We start from the raw sequence: 18,642 nt of genomic DNA, 5'->3' as shown, positions 1-18,642 counted from the left end.
GACTCTGTGCCAGTTTCCTGTGTGAACACTGATACAAAAAAAACATTTGAAATCTTTCCCATCTGTTTTTGCTCTATACATAGCTGACCACTCTGATCTTTGAAGGAATCAACTTTGACCCTTACTATCTTTTTGCTCTTAAAATACCTGTAGAAATCCTTTGGATTTTCCTTCACGTTGTCTGCCAAAGAAACCTCAAGTCTTCTTTTCACCTTCCTGCTTTCTTTCTTGGGGATTTTCTTGCATTTTTTATACTCATCAAGTACCTCATTTGATCCATGTTGCCTCTATCTACTAAGCACCTCTCTCTTCTTCCAAACCAGATCCCAAATATCCCTCAAAAACCAAGGTTCCCTATGCTCATTAATTTTGCCTTTAACCCTGACGGGACTATACAAACTCTGTAGACTCAAAATTTCACCTTTGAAGGTTTTCCACTTACCTCACACATCGTTGCCTGAAAACAACATTCTAGATGCCTCCTTATTTCCTCAAAATTGGCCTTTCTCCAGTTTAGAATCTCAACCCGAGCCCCAGTCCTATCCCTTTCCATAATTAACTTGAAACTAACATAATTATGATCACTGGACACAAAACATTCCCCTACGCATACTTCTCTCACCTGTCCTATCTCTTTCCCTAATAGGAGATCCAATATTGCACTCTCTCCAGCTGGTACCTCTATATATTGATTTAGAAAACTTTCCTGAACACATTTGACAAACTCCAAACCATCCAGCCTTTTTACAACATGGGAATCCCAGTCAATTTGTGAAAAGTTAAAAATCTCCTACTATCACAACCTGATGTTTCCTTCAGCTGTTATGTCACTACAGATTTTCTCCTCCAATTATCAATACTTACTGTCATAAAGTCCTCAGTGAAAGAAAATACCAAGGAAGAATAATAAATCAAAGATAAATATTAATCCTCTAAATTAGTGTATCTTCAAGGACACAAGTCATAATTACTACATCATTCACACCATCAACACCAAGCTGCTGAAACCCTCATAAATGCCATGGTTACCTTGGGAATTGACTATCCATTGCATTCCCTCTTTCTTCCAAACTCTATAAAAGTTGCTCTCTGGCATGCAATAATTGGCATGCAGTTCTATTCTCCAATCATTTAGTCACTTATACCGGTGACTCCCAAACTACCTTGATCTTAAAATTCACATTTTTTGGATACTTCTTTTTCATATCTCTGTAACCCACTGCAGCCCTGTAACTCTCCAGTACAAATGGCCCATTCCATTTCTGATCCCTTCTGTGCCACTGTTTTTAAGTCACTCCATTACTGGCAATAAATTCTTCAAGAAGACTATCCAGCAGCTGGTATTCTTCAAAAAGAAAAGTTGTTCTTCACAAGACAAATTAAAGAATAAACTATAGTACAGTACCTGTTGTTCCCGAAGTGAATATATAAAGAAAAGGAGATTTCAAGCATGGTGGAGATCGCCCCAATGCTGGCACAGGACTGTCAGGAGCTTCTTCCACTTTATCTGCCAGTGTATTCACACCTTGGTAAGTGCAACTTTTTCCCATGACCCAGACAGATATATTATTCTCCTTGATGGTTGTCAGAATGTCCTCCACGATATTAATTAAATCTACAGGTCATTAAAAAAAAATGCAATTTCAAATATATACAAAAGTTAGGTAACACAATCCATATACCATGCAATTAATAGAAAGTTACATTTTACTTTTTTGTTTCAATCCTATTTGATCTACCACCTTGTGTTCACTCTGCTAAATATTAAAGAGAGGCAGAGGAACAGATCGTTAAGACGGCAGCTACCAAAGGTCGAGCAATTAAAATCAAATTGGTGCTGAATCCAAGAACTGACATAGTGTGGTGGAGAATTCCCTGTGGTTTAAATGGCAAGAGGAAGGTACAGAGGAAAGTGGGGATGAGGGTAGACTGTGCCACTGAGGAAAATAAAAATAAGGACAATTCCTTAATTAATATAAAATGGCTACACAAGATAGTGTGATTGAAAATTTGGACTTAATTTGGATAGGTGTGGGGTGTTGCATTTTTGTAAGCCCACTGAGGTAGGACTTGTATAGTAAATGGTATACCGCTGGGGAGGGGGATGTTGGAGATCACAGAAATCTGGGATAAAGGTGCATAGTTTGGTTATAGTGACATGATGAGGAAGAAGATGTTGGCATGCTTGCCTTAATTAGTCAGTGCATTGAGTACAGGAGTTAGGATCTCATGTTATAGCTGTACAAGATGCTAGAAAGGCCACATTTGAAATAGTGTAGTTCTGGAGGCCTTGCTGGAAGAAAGATGTAATTAAGATGGAAAGGATGTTAAAAAAAATGAACAAGATTGTTACCGGGACTGGAGGCCTTAAATTATAGGGAGAAGCTGAACAGGCTGGATGCTTTTACCTGGAGTATTTAAGGCTGAGCTGAAGGGATCTTCAAAATCATGAGGTTAATTTATCTTTTTCCCCATGATAGGAGCATAAATCTAGAGGACAGGGGTATATGTTAGGGTGGGGGAGGGGGGATGGTGGAGAATGAATGGAGAGATAGATTTAAAAGGGGGCTGAGGAGAATTTTTTTTTCCCCACACAGGATATTGCATATATGGAAATGTGCTGCCACAATGGCAAGGATAGATACAATTACAAGAAGTAGGCTGAACCTACTTGAAAAATGGTCCTGTACCTTAATTGCAAGGTACGAATCTGTATCAAGGCCTCAAAATACAGAATTGCCAGAAGCTCAGATTTCAGATTTATTGTCAGAGTACATAGATGATATCACATACAGCTCTGAGATTCTTTTCCTGCAGGCATGGCAGAATTACCACTTATGAGTAGTGTAAAAAAATGTACACTGCATATACATGTAAACAGATAACAAATGTAAACAAACCAACTATACAATAGAGAGAATTTTTTTAAAATTAATATGTGCACAAGAGTCCTTAAACAAGTCCCTGATTGAATTTGTTGTTGAGGAGTTTGATGGTGGTTGGGTAGCAACTTTATACAACCCTCGAAAGTCTGTTGAAAAGCTTTGGTGAGTGGCAAGGCCCACCCTGCTTTACTATCTCTCAAAGATGTCACCTTTTCTCGATGCTACAAACAGGAACTGATGTGCTTTCTGCATGATGACATTTAAATATTGGGTCCAGGAAAGGGCTGTCAAGATGGTGACTGACAGGTATTTACATTTGCTCACCCTCACCACCTCTAATCCCCTATGATCGCTGGATTTTGGACTTTAGGAAGGAAAAAAAAAACAGGTGTACAGTCAGCTTCTTGGTTTTGGTGACATTGAATGAGAGGTTGCTGTTAGTACACCAGTCAGTCAAGTTTTCAATCCATCTCCTGTATGCTGAATTATTTCCCTTTTTTATGTAACCCATGACTGTGGAATTATCAGCAAATTTGTAAATGATGCTATTGTTGTAAAGAGCTACATAGTCATAGGTGTAAAGTGAGTTGATTTAGGAGGCTAAGTACACAGCTCTGTCGTGCTCTGGTGCTTATGGAGAAGATGTTCTTTCAAATCTGCACTTATTGGGGTCTGAAGGTGAGGAAATCCCAGATACAATTACACAGTGGGAAAATGAGGCCAAGGTCTTGAAATTTGCTGATCAGTATTGAGGGGATGATGGTGTTGAATGCAGATCTATAGTCAATAAAGAGCATCCTGATGGATGCATTTTTGCTGTCCATTATTCAAGTATTTTAGACAAAGCCAGTGAGATGGAACCTGCTGCAGACCTATTGCTGTGGTAGGTAAATTGGAATGGATCCATGTCACTGTTCAGACAGGAGCTGATATACTTCAACACCAGCCTCTTCATCACTGTGAATGCAAGACTTCCGAATTCATGGGGGAGTCTCAAATTTCCTAGCACCTGCTTTGGTAAATGACAGCAAGTCCATGTGAAGATTTTGCATTTGGTTACAAATATGGACTATCATTTCTCCCATTTACTTACAAGCTATTATTATGATCAGGACTTTTTTTTTATATAAATATCAAAACGTGCAAATATTTTGATCCAGTACACAGATCATTAGATCCCTTCGGCCCTCAATATTGAGCCGAGCAACAAATTCCTACCAAAGAAAACTAAACCCTTCCTACCTCATAACTTTCCATTTTACTTATCTATGTGACTGTTTAATGTCTCTTAAATGCCTCTAATGTTTCAGCCTCCACCACAATCCCAAGCAATGCATTCCAGGCACCCACAACCCTCTGGGTAAAAAAGAAACCTAGCCCCATATCTCTCCTCAATTTTCCTCCCTTCAATTCGTACAGATGTCCTCTGGTGTTTGCTATTCCCAGCCTGAGAAAGAGGCACTGGCTGTCTACTTTATCAATGCCTCTCAGAATCATGTAGACCTCGATTAAGTTATCTCTTATCCTTCTTTGCTCCAAAAAGTCCCACATCTGCTCTCCTTGCCTCATAAGACTTGTTTTCCAATCCAGGCAACAGCCTGGTAAATCTCTTCTGCACCCTCTCCAATAGCTTCCACATCCTTCTGACCAGAACGGAACAAAATATACTAAGTGTGGTCTCACCAGAGATTTGTAGAATTGCAATTTGACTCTCAACTCTCAAACTAATGAAGCCCAGCATTCCATAGGCCTTCTTAGCTATCCTAAAATCCTGCACAGCAACTTGAAGAGATGTATGAATTTAGACCCAAGGTCCTTCTGTTCTTCCACACTGTTAACCATGTACTCTGACTTCAGGCTTGATCTTCCAAAATGCATCACCCCACACTTATCTGGATTGACCTCCATCTGCCGCTTTTCTAACCAACTTTACATCCTGTCTTTATCCTTTATTAATCTACGACAACCTTCAGCATCATCCACAACTCCTTCAACCTTCATATCATCCACAAAATTATTGACTCATCCTTCTGATTCTTCATCTTGGTAATTTATAAAGATCACAAGGATCAGGGGTCCCAAACAAGTTCTCGTGGAACTCCTCTAGTCACTGACCTCCAGGTAGAATCATTTCCATCCACTACTATACTCTGCTTTCGGCAGGCAAGCCAATTGTTAATCCATACAACCAAGGTTTGTGGATCCCATGCTTTATGACTTTCTGAACGAGTCCATCATGGGTGATCTTGTCAAATGCCTTACTAAAATCCATATACACCACTTGTACCACCCTACATTCATCAATTCCTTTTGTTACTGCCTCAAAAAAATTAAATTAAATTAAAGCCATGCTATCATGAGGAGACCACTTCTCCAAACACTCATAAATCCTGATGTGAAGAATCCTCTCCAATAGCTTGCACATGATGTAAGAATCACCGATCCATAATTCCCAAAAAAAGGGACCACATTTGCTATTCTCCAATTTTACGGCACTTTCTATGTGACCAAGGTGGATGCAAAGATCATCGCCAATACCTCAGCTATCTCTTACCTCCTTTCCCATAGCAACCTGGAGTGCATCATGTCTGATCCCAGGGACATCCATCTTTATGTTTTTAAAAGATCTAGCACTTCCTCTTTCCTCATCTCATTATGATCCAGCAGACATGCCTCTTCTAGGTCCTTTTATCAGGTGAATACAGAAGCAAAGAATGCATTTAGGACCTCCCCAACCTTCAGGTACATGTTGCTTCCTTTATCCTGAAGCGGCCTTACCTTCATCCCTCTGTTCTTCACGTACACAGATAATGCCTTATGGTTAAAAATATAGAATATTACAGCACAGAAACATGTCCTTTGGCCATTCTATTCTATGCTGAACCATTTTTTTGGACTAGTCCCACTGACTTGCACCCAGTCCATAGCCCTCTGTACCTCTCCCATCCATATACCTGTCCAAATTCTCTTGAAATGTTAAAATTGAGCCAACATTCACCACTTCAGTTAGCAGCTTATTCTACACTCCCACCACTCTCTGTGTGAAGAACTTCCCCCTTATATTCTCCCTAAACTTTTCCCCTTTTACCTTTAACCCATGTCCTCTGGTTTGAATCTCATTTACCTTCAGTGGAAAAAATCTACATTTACTCAGTCTATCCACCTCATAATTTTAAATACCTCTATCAAATCTCCCCTCATTCTTCTACACTCCAGGGAATAAAGTCCTAACCGGTTTAACCTTTCCCTGTAACTCAGTTCCTAAAGTCCCATCAATATTCTGGTAAATCATCTCTGCACTCTTTCAATCTTATTAATATCTTTCCTGTAGTTAGGTAACTAAAACTGCACATAATACTCAAATTTTGGCCTCATCAAAAAATCTTATACAACTTTACCATAACATCCCAACTCTTACACTCAATACTTTCAATAATGAAAGTCTTAACGATTCTATCTACCTGATGCCATTATGTATCTGCATTTCCAGATCCCTCTGTTCTACTGCACTCCTCAGTGCTCCACCAGTTTTTTCTTGGGTTTTCTTTCAAAAATGCAACACATCACAATTTATTTTTTTTAAATTTAGACATACAGCCCAGTTACAGGCCATTTTGACCCATGAGCCAATACTGACCAATTACATCCAATTAAGCTACGGTGTAAGGAACAGTGGGAGGAAATTGGAGCCCCCGCAGGAAACCCACACAGATCATGGAGAACCTACAAATTCCTTACAGACAGCGTGGGTGTGAAATCACAGTACTGATCACTGGCTCTATAATGCAGTTGTGCTAACTGCTATGTCAACCATGCTATTTTTCAGCCATTTTTCCAGCTGGTCCAGATCCCTCTGCAACCTTGAAAACCATCCTTGCTGTCCACACCACCTCCAGTCTTTGTGTCATCTGCAAACTTTCTGATCCAATTTACAACCTTATCATTAATATAGATGACAAATAACCATGGTCCCAGCACCAATCCCCGAAGCACACTACTAGTTACAGGCCTCCAGTCAGAGAGGCAATCAACCACGTCTCTGGCGTATCCTGTAGAGCCAATGTCGAATCCAGTTAACTGCCTTACCATGAATACAGAGCTTCTGAACCTTCCTGACTAACCTCCCATGTGGGACCTTGTCAAAAGCTTTACTAAAGTCATGTAGACAATATCCACAGCCTTTCCTTCATCAACTTTCCTGGCAACCTCCTTGAAAGATTGGTTAAACATGACCTTTCAAAGCTACTTTGATTATCCCTAATCAGTCCCTGGCTATATAAATACTTGTAAATCCAAACTCCAAGAACACCATATAACCACTTACAACATAGAACAGGCCAGTTCGGCCCTACTAGTCCATGCCGTAACAAATCCCCACCCTCCTAGTCCCACTGACCAGCACCCGGTCTATACCCCTCCAGTCTTCTCCTATCCATGTAACTATCCATTCTTTCCTTAAATGTAACCAATGATCCTGCCTCGACCACGTCTGTCGGAAGCTCATTCCACATCCCTACCCCCCTTTGCGTAAAGAAATTTCCCCTCATGTTCCCCTTCTAATTTTCCCCCTTCAATCTTAAACCATGCCCTCTAGTTTGAATCTCCCCCACTCTTAATTGAAAAAGCCTATCCATGTTAACTCTGTCTGTCCCTTTTAAAATCTTAAACACCTCTATCAAGTCCCCTCTCAATCTTCTACGCTCCAGAGAAAAAAGCCCCAGTCTGCACAACCTTTCCCTGTAGCTCAAACCTTGAAATCCTGTCAACATTCTCGTGAACCTTCTCTGCACTCTCTCTATTTTGTTTATATCTTTCCTATAATTTGGTGACCAAAACTGTACACAGTACTCCAAATTTGGCCTCACCAATGCCTTGTACAATTTCATCATAACCTCCCTACTCTTGAATTCAATACTCCGATTTATGAAGGCCAACATTCCAAATGCCTTTTTCACCACACCATCTACCTGAGTATCAGCCTTGAGGGTATTTTAAGAGGGCATCTCTGGCACTTGGGAGGTGGGACATGCACAGGTTCAACAATGTCCATGTGTGCAGGCTTCAGTCTGCCTCAGGTAAAAAGTTCTGGTCGACCAACAACGTCCAATACCACCGTAGATTCATTGTGCTACAGCACTTTACAAGGCCTCTCTTATGGTGGCTGCAGGTGTAGTGCGAGATGGACGGTGATCAAAGACACAAGAAGTAGAGTTGAGAACAGCAGGAATGTCTGTAGGCAGTGATCCATGATGAGTTGCTGGAACCAGAGCCAGGGAACCCATCTTGTTTCTTAGTTCTTGTAATTCCTCTGTAACCGAGGATCTATCTTTGGCTGGAGAAGGAGTGATATCTGCTGGTACTATGAATGGAGAGCCATACACTAATTCTGCTGAAGAGGTCTCCAGGTCATCCTTAGGTGCCGTTCTAATACGCAACAGGATCCATGGTAACTCATCTGCCCACTGAGGCCCATTAAGTCTTGCCCTCAAGACTTGTTTCAGATGCCAGTGAAAACATTCAACTAGCCCATTAGCCCATGGGTGGTACAGCGTCGTATGGTGTAATTGCATACCACAAAGTCTCACCAGGTTTGTCTACAAGGATGAAGTAAACAGAGTTCCCCTGTCGGAGGATGGTTGGACTGGACTCAGAATTGAGCAACCCAGGTCGAGAGAAAAGTCAGAGCACACATTTCAGCCATGACGTCCATCATTGGTGTAGCTTCCAGCCAGTGTGTAAAACTGTTAACCATTGTTAGTATATACCATTGACCTCTGGAAAGGCATCATGCCCACAATGTCTATGTGTACGTGCTGAAACCTTTTGAGTTGTAGGTGGAAATTGTTGAAGCAGAGCTCGGGTGTGCCATTAGACCTCAGATATCTGGCAGGAGAGGCATGTTCATGCCCAGTGAGTGACCTACTTCCCTAAGCAATGCCAGATAAATTTTGAGGGCAAAAGTTTGACAGTTGTGCAGACCAATGGATGGGATAGGCTGTGAATTTGGTCAAAAAGTTTCATCTGCCAAGACAGTGGGATGATTGTGATACTTCAACTGGCCACCCACGACCAAAGTATGTTCACCTGGTCGGGGCCCAATGGAACGTCGGCTAAAAGCAGGTCCGTAATAGCTATACGAAAAGCTTGAACCTCCTGGTCCTCTCGTTGAGCTGTTGCAAGAACTTTGAGATCCAGCCCTCCTGAAATCGCATTGACCTCTGTCCTGGACAAGGCATTAGCTACAACATTGTCTTTACTGGACAAATGCTGCACATCAGAGGTAAATTCAGACACATAGGCTAGATGCCTCAGTTGACGCGCCAACCAGGGATCTGTAATCTTGGCAAGGGCAAATGTTAGACGATTATGGTCAGTAAATGCAGTAAAATGTCTGCTCTCGAGAAAATATCTGAAATGTTTGATGGCCAGATAACGTGCTAACAACTCCAAGTCGAAAATGGTGCACTTTAATTCTGGTGGGTGTAGGTGGCAGTTGAAAAACGCCAGGGTTTGTCAGTGACTGATGATTTTTTTGTTCTTGGACCATCCCCAGGGCAATGTCCAATGAGTCTGACATGAGCGCAAGCAGAGCATGCATTTGGGGGTGGGCCAACATGGTTACCTTTGAAAGCACCTCTTTTGCTTTGTCAAATGCTTCTGTGGCCTTTGTAGTCCAGAGCAGTTTTTTTTTAGGTTTACCAGTGAGGATGTTAAACAAGGGCTTCATGATCCTGGCAGCTGCTGGGATGAACCTGTTATAAAAGTTAACCATTCCCAGGAATTCTTGTAACCCTTTAACTGTAGTGGGCCTTGGAAAGGCCCGAATGGCTGATACTTTGTCTGGAAGCAGGGTTGCGCCTGCATTCAAAACCCTGTGTCCCAAAAAGTCAATTGTATGTTTACCAAATGCACACTTCGCAAGGTTGATAGAAAGGCTGAAATCCCGAAGCCTCTGGATCAATTGTCACAGGTGTTGTCTGTGCTCTTATGTTGATTCGCTGGCCACTAAGATGTCATTGAGGCAGACAAAAAGGAAAGGCAAATCTCTTGTGACGGTGTCCATTAAACATTGGAAAATCTGAGCTGCGTTCAAGGCCGAAAGGCATCCTTGGAAACTCAAATAGATCAAATGGAGTAATAATGGCTGTTTTAGGGATGTCCGAGTGGACAGGAATTTGGTGATAACTTTGAGAAGATACATTTGCCATGGAAATTGGTGGCAAAATCTTGAATGTGTTTCATTGGATCCCTATCTGGCACAGTTGCACCACTGAGGAGTTGGTAATCTCTACAAGGTCTTAGGCTGCAGGATACTTTATGGAGTGGCAATCCCCAAGGACTATTAGGTCTTCGAATTATGCCTAGTTCCTCCATAGTTTTGAACTTTTTTAGCCTGTAGTATCTGGTCAAGGGGAAGTAGTGCTGAACTCCATGAAATGGAGAAACTAAATGGAAATCTGGTGGAAGTAGTTCAGGAACCTCTGCTAAAAAGTTCACTAAATCATTAGAGGTGAGTTTGCCAGGTGATGACCTGAAGAAAGTGGGCATGTGTGGAATGTGGTGGCGTGGACCAAACGGTGCCAATTCACCTCTACCAAGTCATGTGCCCTCAGGAAATCCGCTCCCAAAATGGGCTGTCCTATGGCTGCTAGCATGGAAGTCCAGCGGTGTGTCGCCTAATGCCAGTTGTATCGACTTGGTACCGTAATTGCTAATTGTGGTACACAAATCGGCTTGAGGCACTCGAGATTCCCACTCCAAAGAGGATGGCGGGAAGATACTGAGCTGAGCTCTGGTGTCGACAAGCAGTTTGCATCCCGTGAGCTGATCAAAGGCATACTACAGGCCGGTCTGGTTGCCAACAGCCGAGGCCATCAGTGGCGGTTGGTGTTGTCGTTTCCCTGGGAGTCACTGCACACTGCATGGTGGCACACAGCAGGGCGCATTCCACCCACTGTTCTCCAATGGCTTTTTCTTCCTCTGTAGCTTGTGGAGTGCAATAGAGTTGGCACCACACCCATCACTAAGGATATTTTAAATATTTCTGCCAGAGACGCTACAATTTCTACAGTAGGCTCCCTCAAGATCTGAAGGAATATCTTGTCGGGCCCTAGGGATTTATCCCTGCTTATTTGTTTTAAGACAGCAAGCATCTTCTCTGCTTTAATATTTACCAATTCCATGACCTCACTGCTTGTTTTTAATCACTTCTCTTGATTCTGTGCCAATTTCCTGAGTAAATAACAATGCAAAAATAAAACATTCAAGATCTCCCCCATCTCTTTTGACACTATACATAGCTGACCACTCTGGTATTCAATTTTGTTCTTTACTATCCTTTTAGTCTTAATATAGCTGTCCACTGTTACAGGCCCTGAGGACCCCAAAACTCAGCAACAATAGAAATTCACCAAGACAAATGGTTACTTAAACAAAAGTTGTTTTTAATTTTCTTTAACTATAAAAACAGGATCAAACTTTAACTTATCACTATTAACTTAACCTAACAACCCCCTTCTAATTCTAAGTACACGAGTATGTAATGTCCGCACAAGTTCAGAAAAGGTCTTTGATTCACAGTCCAATCTCACTTCTCACTCCTCCAATTTCACCGGTATCAGGCAATTCTTATACTGTACACAGAATTTAACATTTATGAATCTTCACTCGGCTCTGGTGCTTGAAAGGTAAATGGTTATCGCTGAGGAAGGTACTTGCCAGTTTTCAGAGAGAGTTTTGTTTCTCTTTGGACACAAACATATTCCTTTCAGTGGTACTGAATGTTATTTCAGTGTCTTGCCGAAGAATCTTGCCCCATCATGGTTTTCCAGATGATAACCTCTTTCTTTCAGGTCACCACAGAGTTCCTTTTTGCTTCCCTTATTTCAAGTGAAACATAATACAGTCAGCCATCTCCTCTTGTCCAGACCACAAGGGCTTTGAACAGGCTGAACTAAGAACTCGCAACCTGTCTTCAAAATTGGGTTTTTCCATAAGCTTGCCAGGTTGTCATGTTCTTGTCCCAGCTGCTACTGCAGAACTATAGAACTGAATTCTCTCTCTCTCTCTCTCTCTCTCTGAGAAAACCACACGACCACCCCCCCGACCTTAGAACAGCAAACTGCACTCTGACAGACTGCAGCACCAGACCCAATCTTCTGAGTCAGTAAATCAGTTGCTTTACAAATCAATAATCCATTACTCCACAGCATGTCCATTAACACCTACTTGTGAAGTCTCTATAGGCATTCTTCAAAGTTTTTTTTTGCAAAGACCTCGGAGCCTGGACTGTCTGGCTTAAGCAGAGCTCCAGCATTTAAATGAGATCTGTTTGTATCTGTGTATGACCTAACTAAAAACCCCACAATCTATCTTCCAAAAAGATATCTATACATAATATAAAATATAACAATCTGTCACAATAGACCCTTCAGATTTTCCTTCACATTCTCTGCCAAAGCAACTTCACATCTTCTTTTAGCCTTACTGATTTCCTTCAAGAGTGTTTTCTTGCATTTTTATTAATACTGCTTAACTATCTCAATTGCTCCACATTGCTTATACCTGCTATATACCTCTCTTTTTTTCCCGAACCAGATTCCCAATATCACTCCAAAATCATGTTTCCATATGACTGCTAGCTTCACCTTTAATCCTGACAGGAACATACAAACTCTGTCCTTCCAAATTTTCACCTATGAAGATTTTCCACTTACCTCGAACATCCTTGCCTGAAAACAACTTGTCCAAATCCACTCATTCTAGATCCTTCTTCATTTCCTCAAAATTGGCCTTTCTCCAGTTTAAAATCTCAACCCAAAGCTCAAACCTATCCTTCTCCATAATTAATGAAAATATCAGCATTATGATCACTGGACACAAAATGTTCCCCTACACATACTTCTCTCACCTGTCTGGTCTCTTTCCCTAATAGGAGATCCAGTGTGGCATTCTCTCTAGTTGGTACCTCTATATATTGATTTACAAAACCTTCCTGAACATATTTGACAAACTCCAAACCATCCACTGGGAGTCCCAGTCAAGATTTGGAAAGTTAAAATCTCCTTCTATCACAACCTTATTTTTCCTGCCGCTGTCTGCTATCTCTGTGCAGATTTGCTCCTCCAATTCTCGTTGACTAGTTTACAGTCATTAATACATCCTCCTGATTGTGGTCATACCTTTCATCTTCCTCTACTCTACTGATATAGCCTCAGTAGATGAGCCTGTCCTGCCTGAGCTCAGCTGTTTTCCCTGACTAGCAATGCCTTTCACCATTCCCTCCCCATTCTATCGCATCTGAAACAACAGAAGTCCAGAATATTCAGCTGCCAGTCCTGCCCCTCCTGCAACCAAGTTTCACTATGGCCACAATGTCATAATTCCACATGGCAATCCTTGCTTTAAAGTTTGAAGTCTAAACTCATCTGCCTTTCCTGCAATACTTCTTGCATTGAAATAAGTGCCATCTGGAACAATTCTACTATGTACAAAACTGATTTTTGACATTACATGCTATTTTCACTTCATCTTTTCCATTCCCCACTCCCCTATCTGCTCTGGCACTCTGGTTCACCCCCCTGCAAATCTAGTTTAATTCTCTCAGAGAAACACTAGTAAACCTTCCTGCAAAGATATTAGTCCCCCTCCAGTTCGGATGCAAACCCTCCTGTCAGAACAGGACCCATCTTCCCTGGAATAGAGCCCAATGATCCAGAAACCTGAATCAATCACTCCTGCACCATGTCTTTAGCTACATGTTAAGCTTCATTATACTCCGATTTCTAACTCACTAGCACATGGCATGGGTGGAAATCCTGAGATCACAACCCTGGTCCTGTCCTTCAACTTTGCACCCAACTCCCTGAACTCATTTTGCAGAATCTCATCATTCTTACCCATGGACCGCGTCAGCTGACTTCTCACCCTCCTTCATAAGAATGCCCTAAACTCCATCTGAGATATCTTGTATCTTAGCACCAGGGAGGCAATATATCTTGATGAAGGACTCCAGCCTGAAATGTTGGTTATGTATCTTCATCTTTGTGGTATCAAGGTCACTGTTTGACCTGCTCAGTTTTGCCAACATTCTATTTTCACTTCAATCACAGTGTCTAAAGACTTTTGTGTTTTACTTCAGGCAACATACCATCCAGTAATCTCGATCCCTTCCATAGAAGCTCTTATCTGTCCCCCTAACTATGGAACCCACTATAACTACAGCTCACCTCTTCTCCTCCCTTCTTTTTTTAGCCACCAGTCAAGACTCTGTGCTCTGTGGCTTGTCCCTGGTAGGTTGTCCCCCCAGAATCCAAATAGTTCTCTTTAATCCTTCCTTCCAAGGCCTTCTCTCTCAAGTCCTTTCTTGTTCCTTCCTGGTTAACTTGTAATTCTCATAAGCCCTTCCTGTTTTTCTGTTTCCTAACATTTGCTTCCCTCTCCTTAACTAGCAGCCTCGCCTGTTTTTTTTTTTAAAAAAATGGTTACCTTTCCTGCCATCTTTATCCTGTCTTACTGAGACATCCCTATCCAGAACTCCTTGCGAGTGGTCTCTAAAAATCCTGCACATGATGTTTAAGATTTCACCTGTAATATCTGTTCCCAATTTACTCACCTTAGTTCCTGCCTCAACCCATCATAATTATCCCTTCCCCAATTAAACATTTTCCCATTTTATCTGCTTTTATCCCTGCTAAAACTCAGGGAGTTATGGTCATTATCACCAAAATGCTCCCCACCAAGATTTGTCACCTGACCATGTACATTACCAAGAACTACAAACAGTGTGGCCTCTCCTCTAGTCGGCTGGACCTCATACAGTGTCAAGAATCCTGATAAATTCTGCCCCATCTATCCCTCTTGCAGTCAGGAGGTGCCAGTTAATACTAGATAAGTTGAAGTCACCCATAACTGCAACGCTGTAATTTCTGCTCCATTCAAAAATCCAAACTTATTTGTTCCTCAGTGTCCTGAGGGCTATTTGGGGGCTGAAAACTTCTCCCAATAGTGATTGCTCCCTTCTGATCTCTGACTTCCATCCACACCGACTCATTAAGCACTCCCTCTACAGTGCTCTTCCTTTCTTCAGCTATGATTCTATCCCTGACCAGCAATGCAACCCCCACCCCTTTTACCTCCTGTCCTATTTCTTTTCAAAACTTTTAATCCCCAGTATCTGCATCATCCAATCCTGTCCTTCCGCCAGCCAAATCTCTGTAACCACCACAACATAATAGTTCCATGTACTGATCCAAGCTCCAACTTCATCTCCTTATTCCTAACACTACTTGCATTGAAATGGACTCATTTCAAACCCTCCAAATGACTATATTTTTGCTTCCTTCTGTGCCTGTCCTTCCTCACAAATCCACAACACATTGCATCATCCTTTCCACCATTTGCCCGATTCTATGCAACTCATAATTTGGTTCCCATCCCTCTGCCAAACTAGTTTAAACCTTCTCCAACAGCTCTAGCAAACCTGCTCAGCAGGCTATTTATCTCTCTCTAGTTCAGGTGCAGCCCATCTTTTTTGTACAGGTCAGACCTTCCACAGTAGAGATCCCATTGATCCACAAATCTGAACCCCTGCCCCCTACACCAACTCTTCAGCCACACGTTCATCTGCCAAAACTTCCTATTATGGCCCTCACTGGTGCTTTGCAATGGCAGCCATCTCAAGATAACCACCCTTGAGGTCCTATTTTTCAACTTCCTTTCTAATTCCCTACATTTCCAGGACCTCATCCCTACTCCTATCTATGTCAATGGTACCAATGTGCACACTTACATCTGGGTGCTCACTCTCCTGGTTGAGAAAGCTATGGACTCAATCAGAGAAGTCCCTGACCCCTAGAACCTGGAAGGCAACATACCACCCAGGGACCTGGAAGGGGAGAGGAGGTAAAGGGGACCTGGAAGGGGAGAGGAGGAAGAGGGGACCTGGAAGGGGAGAGGAGGAAGAGGGGACCTGGAAGGGGAAAGGAGGAAGAGGGGACCTGGAAGGGGAGAGGAGGAAGAGGGGACCTGGAAGGGGAGAGGAGGAAGAGGGGACCTGGAAGGGGAGAGGAGGAAAAGGGGACCTGGAAGGGAAGAAGGAGGAGGAGGAGGAGTCCAGAGAACCTTCTATCTGTTCGCCTCACTATCAAATCCCCAATCACTATCACTCTCCTCTTATCATCCCTTCCCTTCTGAGCCCAAGGGCCGGACTTCATTCCGGAGACCTGACCACAACAACCTGTCCCTGGTAGAACGAACCACACGCCCCCCCCCCAATCTCCACCCCCAAAAAGTATCCAAAATGGTATGCTGATTGTTGAGGGGAACAGCCGCAGGCATTTTCTGCCCTGTCTACCTATTCCCTTCCCTCTCCTAATAGTTACCCAGCTACCTGCCTCCTGACTTTTGAGCGCGACGGTCTCCCTGAAGCTTCTGTTTATCACTCCCTTTGAATTCATCCAGCTCCAGGTCCCTAACTTTCTCTGTAATGAGCTGCAGCTGGATACACTTCTTGCATGTGTAGTCATCAGGCACAATTATGCTATCCCAGATGCTTCATTCTTTCATCCTAACATCCAGAGAATTCCACTGCCCTAGCTGCCATCTCCATTACTTATTCTTTGTTAACATGCAAAGCTCTTACCTTACATGGAAGAAGCAGGTCCTCAGCCTAAGCCTCTCGAGCCAAAGCCTCAAACGCTCCTCAATGACTGCTCTGCTTGAGTTTCTCCCATTTATTGGCTAAATTAGCCAATGGAGAAATTTAAAGGAGGACCTACATTCCCCACTGCTTTCTAAAACCTTCTGCTCTCCTGCAACAGTCTACTCTTGCAGTCCATAACAGGAAAAGTACATAAACTAACTTTGCTCATCCTCGAGACTCCACTGGAGATTATGAACAGGAAGAAACATCCAAATGTGTTTACTATTGGTCAAAAATGTCAGTGTGTTTCAATGTTTCCAAATTTAAATATAATTTAGAATCCTTTAAAAGTATTAAAAGGATAGAAACAGTTAAAATGTTATTCTTTCGAATAATCAATTTTACTTACTGAGAAACAAAAATACATTTTTTTGTGATACGACTTCAAGTTGCCAAGGAACATTGTCCTCTTCCTCAGACCTTGTGATATTCAATTCACGTTTTACTTTTGCCACATAATTAAATAAACACGAATTTAAATTCCCTCATTCCATAAAGGTTTTTGTCATGCTTAGTGGCTGTTGAAACAAGATCCACATTCTGCTTCTTGACTGACAGGAATATGCAAATTTTATTACAAGATTGCGAAGACTTTTCCTCAATCTTCAAATAAAATAACTACAGTATTGCACTTTCTAACACGGAGCATGTATATATAAAAAGAAACAATGGAGATTGTCCACACATTTGTCAGATACTGGAACAATGTTTTGTCCTTTATTTAGCAGCATCCCCATCCGGCATCAACTGGAGAACAAATCTACTGCCAGCACAACAGTGTGAATTGTTCTCAGTGCACAATCCTAAATGTGTAGAATTGAAGCTGAGCAAAAGCTTCCAATGTCTTACTGTCAGTTATTTTATTGTTTGTCCCAAATTGGCAATTGAATTGCTGATTCTTTAGAGAAAAGCACCAAAAACTCGAAATAAACAAAAAAAAGTACTAAATAATGGTCACGGGGTACTTATACAATTATAAATTAACACACAGAGGCAGGGGCAACCTAATAACTATAGAATGTGCAGAAAAATTAAAATAGCAGCATATTTAAAAAATATATTTTAAAAACTCCTTCAGGTTCAGATAATTTGATCTTTGTGAATGCTTATAATTTACATATAAGCATAATATTTAGGGAATCTGTATTCACAGCATTGTGGCTGGCTACATCACATTGAGGTATGGTTGCTGCAGAGAATTGGATTGGAGTTAAATCCACAGAACCCTAAGAGCGGCAAAGAGGATCACTAAGGTCTCTCTTGCCCCTCCCCCACCCACCCACCAAATTGACGTGATCCATTGGAATCGTTGTCTAATGGGGGTGCACAAAATTCCATCGGGAAAGAGATACAGGAATATCAGAGCCAACACTGAGAAACGGTTTTTTCCCCATGAGCAGCGAGAATGCCGAACGACCGAAAGAACTGCTCAAACTAACCATCGAGATGCTCATATTTGCTAAACAATATTTATATATGCATATTTGTCCTGTGTATGTATTGTTTTATGTCTAGTTGTGTGACTGTATGTTTTACACCGAGGATCAAGAATGCTGTTTCGTCAGGCTGCATTTGTGCAGTCAGATGACAATAAACTTGAACTGGAACACAAGAAAACCATCTAACAGCCACAAAATGCACAGGTTTTATTTTGATAAAGTTATCTTTTTACTGCCAGCAACTTCATGGTTGTCGATTATTTGAAATCCAATTTAATTATTCGCATCATGTGAAGCAGCACTTACTTGCACTTAGTTTACTCAGGCTAACAAATATTTTAAGATAAGATTCTCCTCACTGAAGTTCTTAAAATAACAGGCAGAACAGTAATCAACATTTGATGGCACTATATCAAGGAATTGGGTGATTTTAAGATCATGTCATGAATGTGTCTCACAATCTGTTGTTTTGTGGCAGCATTACAAGTGCAGAATTTCAATAAATTACATTTTTTTTCAAATAGATTTGTGCAAAACAAAAACAAAAAGTGTGGTTGTGCCTATGGTTCATTATCCATTCGGAAATCTAATGGCATTGGGGAAGAATATATATTTG

The 18,642-nt window shown here is 41.7% G+C and overlaps 1 protein-coding gene across 1 annotated transcript in view; it reads right to left on the bottom strand.

Moving 5' to 3' along the window:
- Positions 1-18,642, bottom strand: part of slc27a6 (solute carrier family 27 member 6) — a 94,095-nt gene that overhangs the window by 46,684 nt on the left and 28,769 nt on the right. The window contains exon 2 of the mRNA XM_069927991.1: positions 1,406-1,615. Coding sequence (XP_069784092.1) covers positions 1,406-1,615 — 210 coding nt within the window. The remainder of the gene's footprint in view (positions 1-1,405; positions 1,616-18,642) is intronic.

The sequence above is a fragment of the Narcine bancroftii genome, chromosome 1 (assembly GCF_036971445.1).
Source record: "Narcine bancroftii isolate sNarBan1 chromosome 1, sNarBan1.hap1, whole genome shotgun sequence".
Classification (NCBI taxonomy): domain Eukaryota; kingdom Metazoa; phylum Chordata; class Chondrichthyes; order Torpediniformes; family Narcinidae; genus Narcine; species Narcine bancroftii.
Note: the sequence above shows the minus strand (reverse complement) of the source record. Positions and strands in the feature narration are given on the sequence as shown.